Source organism: Nicotiana sylvestris, chromosome 6 (assembly GCF_000393655.2).
Source record: "Nicotiana sylvestris chromosome 6, ASM39365v2, whole genome shotgun sequence".
NCBI lineage: Eukaryota > Viridiplantae > Streptophyta > Magnoliopsida > Solanales > Solanaceae > Nicotiana > Nicotiana sylvestris.
Window position 1 is genome coordinate 122136756 of NC_091062.1, and position 13452 is coordinate 122150207.

The following is a 13452-nucleotide window of genomic DNA, read 5'->3' on the forward strand; positions in this document are numbered from 1 at the left end:
GGGAACAAAGATTTTATTATGATGTGACCGAACCCATAGGGATGCCTATGTATTCCCTCTTAAACGAGAATTAGGTCAAGCGTAGTTCAGTTTACATCAAATGGAAAGTGCAAACATAATCTTAAATATAATATATCTTGAGTGCGTAGGAATTGATAGGTTTTGGCCATATCTCTCCATCCATCTCTGCAAGTATAAGTGTTTCTTCTGTCAGTACTCGGTGAACCATGTAAGGGGCTTGCCACTTGGGTGATAATTTCCTCTTTGCTTCATCCTAATGTGGGAAGATCCATTTTAGTACCAATTGCCTCGGTGTGAATTGCCTTGACCTAACCTTTTTGTTGAAAGCTCCTACCATTCTACTCTATAGAGTTGACCATGACACATTGCGTTCATTCTTTTACCATCAATGAGAGCTAGTTGTTTATACTGGTTCTGTACACCTTGTGCGTCGCTGAACTCGGCTTCTTGTATGATTCTTAAGGAAATTATGTGCATTTCGGTGGGAATAACATCTTCAGTACTATAAACCACTAATTAGGGAGTTTCTCCAATTGATGTATGAACTGTGGTTTGATACCCGAGTAAAGCAAATGGTAGCTTTGCATGCCATTGTTTGTAGTTGTCCCCCATTTTCCTCAATATCTTCTTGATGTTCTTATTGGCGGCTTCTACTACTCCATTCATTTGTGGCATATATGTTGTGGAATTCCAATGCTTGATCTTGAATGTCTCACACATGGCTTTCATCAGATCACTATTGATATTGGCAGCATTGTTTGTGATGGTTGACTCAGGTACTCCAAATCGACAAACAATGTGATCCCCGACAAAATCCGCTACGACCTTCTTAGTAACAGCCTTATAGGACGCGGCTTCAACCTTGAGCTTGTTGGGCGGCACTCGTATCATATCAGCATGTGTTTGGCATTGATGACACTTTTGAACATATTTTATGTAGTCTGTTTCCATCGTCATCTAGAAATACCCTACTCTTAATATCTTCTTGGCCAAAATGAAACCGTTCATATGAGGTCCGCAAGTTCCGTCATGTATTTATTCAAGCAATCTAGATGCCTCATTGGCATCGACACATAGCATTATTCCCAAATCAAGAGTCCTTCTATACAGAATTCCTCCGCCTTGAAAGAAATGGTTGGCCAATCTTCGAAGCGTGAACTTCTAAGTGTGTGTAGCATCCTCTCGATATTGTCCCTTTTCCAAGTATTCCTTGATATCATGGAACCATGGATTTCTATCGAACTCTTCTTCGACATGAGCACAATAGGCTGGCTGTTTATGAATTCCTATTGGGATAGGATCAATGAAATTCTTGTCTGGATGTTTTATCATGGAATACAAGGTAGCTAATGCATCTGCGAACTCATTCTGAATCCTCGGAACATGTTTGAATTCTATCTTCGTGAACCCCTTGATCAGTTGTTGTACACAGTGCAAGTATGGCTATATTTTAGTGATTTTAGTATCTCATTCTCCTAGTACCTGGTGTACTAACACGTCAGAATCTCCGATTACCAACAACTCTTGAGTGTTCATGTCAATGGCCAACCTGAGTTCCAAGATGCAGGCCTCATATTCTGCCATATTGTTGGGGCACAGGAACCTGAGTTTTGTGGATACCGGGTAATGTTGACCAGTTTCTGACACTAAAACATCTCGGATACCCACTCCCTTGAAGTTTGTTGCTCCGTCGAAGAATATTCTACAACCGTCGTATGCTTTGGTAATATCTTCTCCTACAAATGATACCTCTTCGTCGGGAAAATATGTCTTCAGTGGTTTGTATCCTCTGTTTGCGATATTTTTTGCCAAATGATCAGCCAATGCTTGCCCTTTGACTGCCTTTTGAGTTACATAGATGATGTCGAACTCACTCAACAATATCTGCCACTTTGCTAACTTACCTGTAGGCATGGGCTTCTGAAAGATGTATTTTAGCCTCCTTGATATGAGATATGTAGTGTACGCACAGAGATAATGTCTTAACTTCTGGGCTATCCATGTCAAAGCACAGTAGGTGCATTCCAACAAAGAGTACCTGGCTTCATAAGGCGTGAACTTCTTGCTCAGACAATATATCGCCTGCTCCTTCCTCCCAATTTTGTCATGTTGTCCTAGAACACAACCAAAGACCCCATCCAACACAGATATATAAAGCATCAGAGGTTTTCCTGGTTCTGGTGGGACCAACATGAGTGGTTTAGATAAATACTTCTTAATTTTGTCGAAGGCTTTCTGGCATTTACATTCCAGCTTGTTGTAGCATCTTTCCTCAACATTTTGAAGATTGGCTCACATATCACCATTGATTGTGCTATAAAACGACTGATATAGATGAGGCGCCCTAGAAAACTCATCACATCTTTCTTATTCTTTAGTGGTGGCAAGTCCTGGATAGCTTTGATTTTTGATGGGTCTAGCTCAATACCTTGGTGGCTGACGATGAAACCTAATAATTTTCCACCAGGGACTCCGAAGGCACATTTTGCAGGGTTCAACTTCATGTTTTATTTTCGAAGTCGATCAAAAAATTTCTTCAGGTCTGCTATGTGATCCGAACTCCTTTTAGATTTGATGATAACATCATCTACTTATACCTTTATTTCCTTTTATATCATGTCGTGGAAGATAATCGTCATGACCCTCATGTAGGTGTCCCCAGCATTCTTCAAACCAAACTGCATTATTTTGTAAAAATATATCCCTCATGGTGTGATAAAGGCGGTCTTTTTGGCATCCTCTTCAACCATCTAAATCAGATAGTATCCTACGAAGCAATCCATAGAGGATTGGAGTTCATGCTTCGCACAGTTGTCAATCACTATGTGTATGTTAGGCTGCGGGAAATCATCCTTATGACTTGCTCTGTTCAGATCTCAATAATCGACATATGCTCTAACTTTCCCATCTTTCATTGGAACCGGCACAATATTGGCTAACTAGTTCGTGTATTCAACCACTCGGAGAACCTTGGCTTTAATTTGTTTGGTGACCTCCTCTTTTATCTTCAAACTCATATCCGACTTGAACTTTCTGAGCTTTTGTTTTATCGGTGGACACATGGGATTGGTAGGTAGCTTGTGAGCTACTATAGATGTGCTCAACCTGGTCATATCGTCGAAGGACCATGCAAAAATATCCTCATATTCTTTTAGAAACCTTATATACTTTTCCTTTTCTATCAGAGATAGATGGATGTTTATGCGAATTTCCTTGATTATTTCAGAATCCCCTAAGTTAACGGCCTCAGTTTCCTCCAAATTACACTTCGGTTTGTTTTCAAAATTCTCTACTTCTTTGAAAATATCCTCAGGTATTACATCATCCTTTAGATCTTCCAAATCACTGTCCTTATATTGCATTGTCTAATTACATGTCACACGTAGGTGTATCAGGATATGTAATAATTATGCTGAAAAGAATGTAGAAAGATATAATAAATATGAAAAGCAATAATATATTAATAAAACTTTTAAAATGTCAACAAGTATGACTTGATAGCTCGAGTAATTATTTCAAAACAAAATACTGAGAAATGTCTTAAATGCTCAAAACAATTTGAAAATAAGTCATGCTAATTTGCTAGGCTACCCAGGAATTTGGCGAGCCTGGGATGGTTCAATGGTCTAATTCTTGGGAACAGCTCCCTCTTCCATTGTCTGAATGATAAGGTCTTCTTCCTCCTTCTCCTCAATAATTGGATTGTAGTCCATGTCTTCTTCGTCCAGAAATAACTTCCTCATACCGGCCAAGATCTCATCTTCCTCGGATCCCCACATCATATCAGCCTGATGGAATGTCTGGTGCAAAGGTGGTATGGGTTGTTCTAGTGGATAATAAGGGGCGCACCATGGTGCGGTCCAATCCTGATGTTCTTGTACGCTATATTCATACCCGAGACCAAAGGTCATGCCATGATATTATGGTTATATGGGTTTGGTGGTCTTCTGAAGCTTTTACCTAGACCATTACCTAGTTCATATCCGGTCTACAACAATATGCTTTCTATTTGTTTGCTCTACCATCGATCCTTTTCAATTGTGTTAACCCGTTCAATGCGATGATATGTTTCTCTGCCCCACTTCCTCCTATTTTTGATGATGGGAACGGTCTGATTGGTGTAGATGGGTTACTTCCATCTCCATTAATAATCACCTTCTGATGATTCCACTCGAACTTCACAGCCTGGAGCAAAGTAGAAACCACTACCCCAGCTACATATATCCATGGTCATCCCAACAATAGGTTGTAAATAGCCGATACATCTAGAACTTGGAACTCAACATCAAACCAAGTTGGACCCATATGTAAATAAAAGTCGATTTCTCCGATGGTGGCTCTCTGAGATCCATCGAACGCCTTCACATTCATGCTTCTCATTCGTATATCATGCAGGACCTTACCTGATCTTTTTAGAGTGGTTAGTGGACATATGTTTCAGACTCGAACCTCATTTATCAAGACCCTGGCCATGAAATTGTCCTCGAATTGCACTGTGATGTGTAAAGCCTTATTGTGACTCAATCCTTCTGGCGGTAATTCATCTTTATGTAAAGTGATTTTGTGAATCTCCAGTACCTGTCTGACCATGTTAGCCATCTCTCAACTAGTGATGCCGGTGGGTACATAAGCTTTAATTAACAACTTCATCAAAGCATTCGTGTGCGCGTCTGAGTTTTGCAACAATGATAACATGGATATCTGAGCAGGAGTCTTGTTCAGGTGGTCTACAACAGAGTATTCCTTGCTTGTATCTTCCTCCAAAGATCGTCAATGCCAGTCTCAATAATACGCGTCTTAGGTGCAGTTTCCTTCCTTGTTCCTCCCAGATTCTCAAGTTTGTAAACTCTGTCAGTTCCAGTCATACCTTGTGCGGCACCTATTTCTTCCATTTTGGCTTTTCCCTTTGTTCTTACTTCCGCAGCATAATCCCACGGGATGATATCAGGCTTGTAAGATGATGTGGGAGCTACCATTACAGTGAAGGGTGTAGCTACCTCAACTTCAAATGGCGGATGGGTTTGTACCACAATTGGCATGAGGGTGACTGGAGATGTTTTAGGAGCGTCTCCCTTTCGAATGATTCCAATGGACCCTTCCTGATCCCACTCTTCATCAGTTTCTATCACGTTCAGTCCCTCACCTTTGTGATCCGGTAGAAGGTTGTTGCAAACATTCTGTGCAGCTTCTTTTTCTTGTATAACCTTAGTGCCAATCATCGTTTTAATCTTTTCTTTCATCGTGCATCATTCCTCAATGGTATGACCCTTCATGCCTAAATGATAAGCACATGTTTCGTTATCCATTGGGAAGTATTTTCAGAACAATAATAGGAAAATGGGTGATGTAACTTGTGGCCTTCAGTATTTCATATAGTTGGGCTATAGGTTCAGCAATTAGGGTGTATTGTCTAAGAGGTATGTGGTCCAAATATGGATATGGCTTTGGGTAGCTTCGGCAGGCGGGTAGAGCCATAGGCACGTTGAGTGTTTTAGGTATGGTAGGTGGTGGTAGGGTATTGCTATTTTGGGAGTGAGGCTAATATGTGGATGGAGGTGTTTGGTATGTGAGGGGAGACTTAGGGCCCTGAGCTACCATCATGACACCCACTTATTTCTTTTTTGAAATACCTCCTGATTGCAAAGCTTTATTCGTGTCCTGTAGCGCCTCGAAATTAGGTAACATCCCACTCTTGATTCCTTCTTCTATTCATTCCCCTAACTTGATAATATCTGAGAACTTGTGATTTTCGATAACCATCAATCGTTCATAATATTGCGGATCTTATTCTCTAATAAAGAACTTGTTCATTTTTTCTTCTTCAAGTGTTGGCCTTACCTGGCGGCCTCTAATCTCCAACGAGTAGCATACTCATGGAAGTTTTCTGTCGGTATCTACTTGAGGTTTTGAATGTAGAAAATGTCTGGCACATTTTCTGTGTTGAACTTGAATCTGTTCACGAAATCTGATGCCATACTTACCCAATTAGCCCACTTATTTGGGTTTTGACTGATATACCAAGACAAAGTGTCTCCTATAAGGCTTCACATGAATAGTTTCATGTAGATTTGTTCATTCTTACCACTCCTACAAGCTTGTCGCAATATGTTGTTAGATGGAACTTCGGATCACCATTTCCATCGAACATTTTGAACTTTGGAGGTTTGTAACCCTCTGGCAGTTCCACATCTGGCTGAATACACATATATTCCTAATTCAGACCGCGCTTTTCCCACCTTCAACACTCTGGACTCTCTCTATGAGTTTCTTGATTTCCTCTACCATGTTTCTAATGAGCATGTCCTTCTCAGTCAGTTCAGATAGGTTGTCATAGGGTTTGTTGTAGGGTATGGGGTAAGATTTCTACATATATCAGATTGCTTTGATGAGTCCCCTAGAACTTGGGTATATGGTTGATTGTTGGTCGAGTTTTGGGGATCGGGAGTAGGTTGTGGTGTCTTTTGGGGGTGTGATATGTAGTGGTTTGCGGGCATTGAGTTGGATGATGGTGATGTTGTTGAGGGGTTTGCACTGGTGTTGAGTTAAGGTTCTGGGGAGGTGCGGGATTATGATACTGGTATGGTGCGGGAGGATTTGGAGCCATGGGTGGTGGGTTATGATTTTATGTGTTTTGTGGTGGTGTTTGGTTTTTGGTAATCGGGTTTTGCTGGTTGATATCGGGAACCTTGAGAGTAAGGAACAGGTTTGCCAAATTTTAGACCTGCTCAAGCTCACCCTCTAGTTCCAAGATTTTTTGCTCTAAACATAAGACCAACTCGTGCTACCACGGAGTACTTCTACCATATGAAGTTTCAACATTTTCCACCACATCAACATTGTCTTTCGGGGTATCACTTAAATCATCCATTTTCCTTTTGCCCTTGCTTTTGCTTTTCGGGTCGCTAGGTGGAGGAGGAGGTGGAGGACCTCTAGATCTAGTGTGGTATATTGATTATGCCAGTATTCACAAACCAACCTTTAGGAATGGGATTAATCAAAAAGAAAGAAAAAGCAAAAGGTAACCAAGTCAGTCAGGTGAAATAAAAGAGCGTTCGCAATATTTAAACATGTTTCACAAAGTCATGCAATGATTCGCGTCCTAATTTGGGGACCTCATTATGTCTGAGGTAGGCCTAAGCCACACATAGACTTGGAGAAAATTGGTGCTCATGTTTCCTTCATTTGATTAATGCGAAAGTGAGCCAAAACAATCTTCTACTAAATCGACAATAATATAATAAAGTTACTAATGACATTTAGCCTTATTACATTGAAATTTAATCTAAGCTAGAAAGAAGTAAAGAATATCATCTCCTAATCTACTTGGTCCCTGAAGGACCTTCTCCATGCTTGGCTCTTTTGACCCCATCAATCATGTTTCCCTGATCGCTTATATCTAGCAATAAGTAAGCTTTTGCCAGCTTTCCTCCTTCATCATCATCCATACCTTGACAATCCGAAAGTCTCTTTCTCATCTTCCCTTCTAGCTCCATCAATCCTTGTTCCATGTATTCCAATCTTTCCGTTGACTTAGTGGAAATCTCTTTCCATTCCCTTATCGTCTCCATGTTCATTTTGTGCTTCTCCAGATGTTTAGCTTCGGCTCAAACACCCTTTTGTGTAGCCTCTTGTACTTCACATGTGCCTCAGCCACGTCATCTATGATCCTATCCCTCAGATTGACTCCTGGTTTGACGTCCCCAGCTATGTCGTCTTCCAGCCATGATAAATAGTAGTACATATGACCGGCGTGATACCTATTTGGCTCAATAATTTCCCCTTCCACAATGATCTTTTAGTTCCACATATGTTGTGCTTCGATCTTAAATAGGATGACATCTCCCTTGAAATCTGACTTGTACTGGACCATGTAGGAAACCTGAGGTATGGCTTGTTTTCTTCCAAATTGCTTTATTAACCATATAGGAGCATAAGGGTAGATGCCTCGCAGCCTGATTAGTAAAAAGTGAGTAGTTCTTTTTGATCTGATGAACTCACAACTAGGAAACATTCAAACATCCAATGCACTTACTTGTCTGTCAGATTGCTGAAGAAACACACCCAACTTACAGTATTTCCAGGCTTTGCAAACCTGTCTGGAATAAACATCATTTTCTTTGGGTGATAGTTGGTTATGTAGTCATTTAGGGGCCTTGTAGAAGCTATTGAGGATACTCACCCTTCTGAAAGTGCTCCAGCAGCCAGACTTGTAGCAATAGATTACAACCCTCAAAGTGTCCAAACCCATGCTTGTACCGATCTAGAGCACGATACAACTCAGCTAAGATCATTGGGATGATAGTATAAGTTTGTCCTTCGATACCATCAATTAAGGTCTTTGCGACCATGGCTAAGTGAGTATGAATTCTTCCTCCTTTCATCGGAAAGATCAACAACCCCAGGAAGCAAACAATGAAAACATAAACCCGGCGATGCACCCATCCCAAAGAAGTAATGGTTAGTTCATCATGATGAAAACGATATGACTTTCTATGACCACAACGCTCGTAAAGAGACTCAAAAGGGATGTATGATTTCTTTAGACAGAGCAGTTCATCATTCTTCTTAAAACTCAACATTTTCTAAGAAATTTCGGGGAGTGCGATTCTCTGGTACTAGCAATCCTGGGCTATCCCATGGTAACTTGGGGAAATCCCATATTTCTTCTAGGAGAGGAGTCATTTCTATATTGCCAAATCGAAAAACAGCTCATTTCTCATCCCAGAATATGGTAGCAGCCTCGATCAATTCGCTATTTGGTTGAATATTCAGCAAAGATGGCCGGTCACCAAGTACTCTTCTTATATGATTCTTGCCACAAGGCGCAAGGTCTTTCCACCTGTCAATAGCAAAGGGGGATGTTCTGGACCATACGAAACTGGAGATTTCATGCTTTATTTCTACAAACAAATAAAGTTAACCCTTTTCCCTTCCAGATTCGCCTACTTACATAATAATGATCAACATGTTGGCACATTTTGTCCCAAGTAATGCATATAACATGATAGTGTCCTTTAGGATTATGGAAATCCCGTCGGACATTGGACAAGGTTTATCTAAGCGGGTTGTTACATCAATAATGTTTAATATCACGCATGTACATTTAAAATTGGAGTGTGTTTCTAAAAGGGTCTAGATTGGTACTCCTAAGTGGACTACTTGAGAGGAAAAGGTACGGGACTGTGATTGCACCACTGATCGACTAGTCTGCCGCAAATAAGCCTTTCCAATTTAAAAGGGGTAATTTTAGGAAAGCGTGGATACTCATCAAGTGCCGCTATATTGATAATTGGTGTGAGTGGAGTAAGATGTGGAGCATGCCTTATGCAGGAATAATAACACATTGCCAAATATTTGCATGATAAAAGTATATAAAAGTAGTAAATAACATAGAAAAGGTGAACATGAAAAGAAGAGAAAAGAAAAGAAAGACAAAAGAGAGAAATCAGTTTAGCTCATGAAAATGTGTGAGAACGTAATGAAGCAGGTAGGGAAATAGGTATGGGCGAGTCATAATATAACAGTCTTAGGCAGGATGAAAGAGATGGAGAGAGGTCATATATGTCATAGGAAATAAAGGAGAATAAGGAAAAGGATGTGCATGTCATAGCAGTTTAAAACAAATAAAGGTGAATAAGTAAAGGGATGTGCATGTCATAGCAGTTTAAAACAAATAAGGAAAGTAATCCAAATAAATCAAGTTCGTCATAGTAAGAGCCTAAGTATATCCCTAGCAGAGTCGACATGCTGTCGCACGCCCATTTTCTCGCGAAAGCGGGTTTCGACGTGTGACAACTATTTTAAATGGGTATTAAAAGAGAAGAGTCACCACCTAATAATTTTTTAGGTGCATTAGGTCACCTATTTGAAAATAATTCTATTTGAATAGTCCATGTCACCAAAGACGGGTAAGGGCTAGATTTACTTCGAAAATAAGGTGCTAGTCACTCTTCTAGGTCCACAACTGTGGGTCTCTGCCGAACTATAAACTATGTGGATTATGTGATAAGGCTAGGTGATCAAACAGACAAAGGGAAATTTAGAAGTTGAAGAGTCTTACTATAATACATGATAATCGGTACAAATCTTAATGATTACAAGGATACAACTACATTGGTCTATATTAAATAACTAAGTGTAAATAACAAGTATATAAAGAAAAGGGGTCCTAAGTTTTTTGGCCTAAAGGATCACCTTGTGCAATATAAATAATACTTCACAATTCCCTTAAGGTAGGGGTTACTTATATTATTCAGCGGGCACAGGCTATCATCTCCTGCTACCTAATTACTATGTTGAAGTTGTTCCTTAAAGGCACTCTAATCAATTCTAAATCGTATCCTATGTGTGCACTACCCGCCCCAAACCTATGGTCCAGGAGACTTTGGACCTACTATTTGGATAGCTCTAGACTTCTCCTAGGTTATTTAAATTATAATATTAAGCGACATAAAAAACAGATAGGACTCTACATAAAGACAATTAAAGGCCTAAGTTAGCCTCCAAACATAAACAACAAATGCACGCGGGAAATTTAGGCAATACACATATTCAGAATCAAGACTTAAAATCCTATAGGAATGGTTTCTAGGTGATTCTGAATTCCAGTATCGTATATTCAATACTATTGTTCTAAATAACTTAGACGAGGAGGCAGTAAACTATTTGCAAACTCAAGATTATTAGCAGTGATTTTATAGATAGGCATCTTAGACGAGTGACATTGTCCTATAGCCATGATTTCTAAGTTGTTTGCGTAATGGGCAGTGAAAGCTATTAAAACTGGGAATTACCAACGTTTGACTCTATAGACATGTTTTCTAGGCGAATAATAGTATTCTATAAGCAAGATTTCTAATAGTTTGTTTTTAAACTCGTTGTTAACATATTTATTCCTATAGGCATGCTATCCAAGTGGAAGTGTAATAAAATGGCAGAAGCAGTTGATTAAGAGATTAGTGTCCTATGGTCATGATATCTAGATTGACAGTGCACCAAAGGTAATAGCAACAATTTGATCAATTAATTATTTGAAGTCCTATTGGCATGATATCTAGGTTAGCAAAAACATAATATATACGTCTTATAGGCATGCTGTCTAAATGCACAGTAATAACAAGTATGGCGATGATAGTGTACCAGTATTAGACAAATTAGGTGAGGTGTGATCAATTCCTAGAGACATGATTTCTACTAGCGTGCAGAAGTAGAGCAAGTTAAAAAAGATAACAAATAAAGCATGTAGACCCTATAGTCATGTTCTCTGCCCTTTATGCAAGAACAAAGCACACCCAGTCTCCATTTTACTAACACTCCAATTATTCGTTATTACACGTTACAGGACCAAAATGGAATAATACTGTTTACCGTGAAAATGGTAATAACAATTAAATTTGTAAATGGGACTCTACAAATACGTGATCTATTTTTTATGCTAGTTGTTAGAGTAGTGGATGCTAGATATATGAAGTTTAACGATGAAATACGAGCTAAAACAGGGCAGTGATCAAACCGAGGGGCTTGCTACCAGGCCTCGGACTGATCGATGAAAGGCCTCGATATCCTTGCCTGGGCTCGAGCTCGAGCTATCGAGGGTAACCGGGAAGGGAATAATAGTTAGGATATAATTAAAGAAGGCTTTTTATGGCCAATATCAAGCAATAAAAGAAGAACAAGTATGAAATCAATAAATGAAAAGTGTAGCCTCGAGCGAGTAAGTTAGAGAGAAAAGAGAGGGAGAGTTACTATTGATCTTGTGTAGAATGGTTGGAACAACAACAGCCGACTTTACAAAGTGATGGGGATCCCCTTTATATAGGAGGGAAATCCCATTATAGTACAAAATGCATTAATTATAAAAGCATGGAGATGGGACGGCCAGATGCGACACCTTGGTACAGATTCTGGGTAGGCCGGCTCTGTCAGACTTAGCTGTGTGCCTTGGAAATTCCCCATTTTTATCTAGCCTCAATCTTCATCTTCTTTGATTCGGGCCTTGACGAGCCCCGAGGGAGGGAACTCAGTCGCAACTCCGCATCCCTAGGGTCTCGAGATATTCTTCTTAAGTGACTTGATAGCAAGAAATTAGGCCATCTAATTTCGCTGCATACAGATAGTCTCCGCGTTTCTCAGAACGAAGCGATGGGAAACGACTCTGATACCCGACTCCTCGGGCTTCTCATAACGATGTAATACTGATGACGCAACCTATGGCACAAGTTTCCGTGATAACTGGGACATCCCATGGACTTGCCTTTTCGACATCATTCAATGCACTGTCGATTCCCGTTCTCCAAGGTGAAAGTACCGCCGTCAATTCGGTTCTTCAAAAATGCAGTAATTGCATCCGCCGATCAGTCTTCCAAAGGCCTCGATGATCGCGTCCTTATCTCCTATAAATGGGGGCGTTCTGGAATTGTTTCTCTATCCAAGTGTCTTCATCTACTCATTCACCTCTTTCTCCTTGCAATCTTCCTCTATTGTTGATCACAATGTTTGGAGTCTATGGCCTCAAGGTCGTTCGGCAGCGCTCCTATAGGCTGTGTTGTGGCCTCTTGCCTGAGCTTCCCTTTGTCAATCGAGATTATACCATTTTGTCGTCGCTGCCGTTGTTGTTGCGATCATTATTGCTGTCTTTATTGGCTCGAAATGACGACAAACAGGGGAATCGATTCTCCCTTTTTTAGAAAGTCATTCGGACTATGCACTACTGCTCACTCTCCTGCCTTGGCCTGGTGTGGCACTTCATTCCTTGGGTTTTTTCTTTTCCGAGTGATAAAATGGTACAACCAGTCATTGAGGCTGGGGCCCGCCAAATCTTCAACCTTTGGCTTCGGCGAGCTTTGTCTCTTTTCTCTGCCTCCTCTGCATCTCCCCCCCTTTTCCTCTTCTTCATCTTTTCCCTCGGTAAGGGCTTCCCGCGAGATTGAGCTGGGAACCTAGAGCTGATGGCGGTCGAAGGAGTTGCCTTCGAGGATGCGAGCTCGAGGAGGCGATGCTCGAGGATGTTTCTACTGGAGATGAACCTTCGAGGATGGACTAGGTTCTTAGGTTTTCACTATGGGTGTATACCCTTTTGTTTCTTTGTTTCTGTGTAAGGACCCCTTGCGGGCTTTTGTAATTGTATCTAAGGACCCACCCGAGAGCCATTGTAAGCCAATATTTATGAAATATGAAGATATCTTCTTTACTTTTGCTTTTGATTTTTGCCATGTCCTTATATATTCTTGTGCGTTCGCGTAGATTTTGAATGTATGCCTCTATTGACGATCGTCAATAGTCTTTCTGACCTTTGGTAGAAAGAAATGGCTCCTTCCAAGCTCATCGTTGTTTCTGGTATCAAGCCTGAAGCGGTCCGGTAAGCTTGAATCATTGGGGCCCTCGAGCCTCGTGGAGATAGAGCACTGAAGTGAAAGTCAACTTCGGGAACTT

At 40.5% G+C, this 13452-nt stretch overlaps 1 protein-coding gene across 1 annotated transcript; it reads right to left on the minus strand.

Annotated features, from left to right (window-relative positions):
* Positions 1 to 1182: 1182 nt before the first annotated feature.
* On the minus strand, positions 1183 to 2525 carry LOC138871214 (uncharacterized). The gene is made up of 5 exons (XM_070149083.1): positions 2234 to 2525; positions 2060 to 2135; positions 1926 to 2015; positions 1504 to 1810; positions 1183 to 1431 (listed from the first exon to the last, which is right to left on the minus strand). Exons 1-5 carry the CDS (start codon positions 2523 to 2525, stop codon positions 1183 to 1185), a joined length of 1014 nt encoding a protein of 337 aa, XP_070005184.1.
* Positions 2526 to 13452: the final 10927 nt, after the last annotated feature.

Coding starts and splice junctions, on each gene's coding strand:
- LOC138871214 (XM_070149083.1), bottom strand. CDS start 2,525: ATGAAGTTGAACCCTGCAAAATGTGCCTTCGGAGTCCCTGGTGGAAAA. Junction 2,136..2,233: donor GCCTTCGACAAAATTAAGAA/GTATTTATCTAA, acceptor GTTGTGTTCTAG/GACAACATGACAAAATTGGG. Junction 2,016..2,059: donor TTCACGCCTTATGAAGCCAG/GTACTCTTTGTT, acceptor TGACATGGATAG/CCCAGAAGTTAAGACATTAT.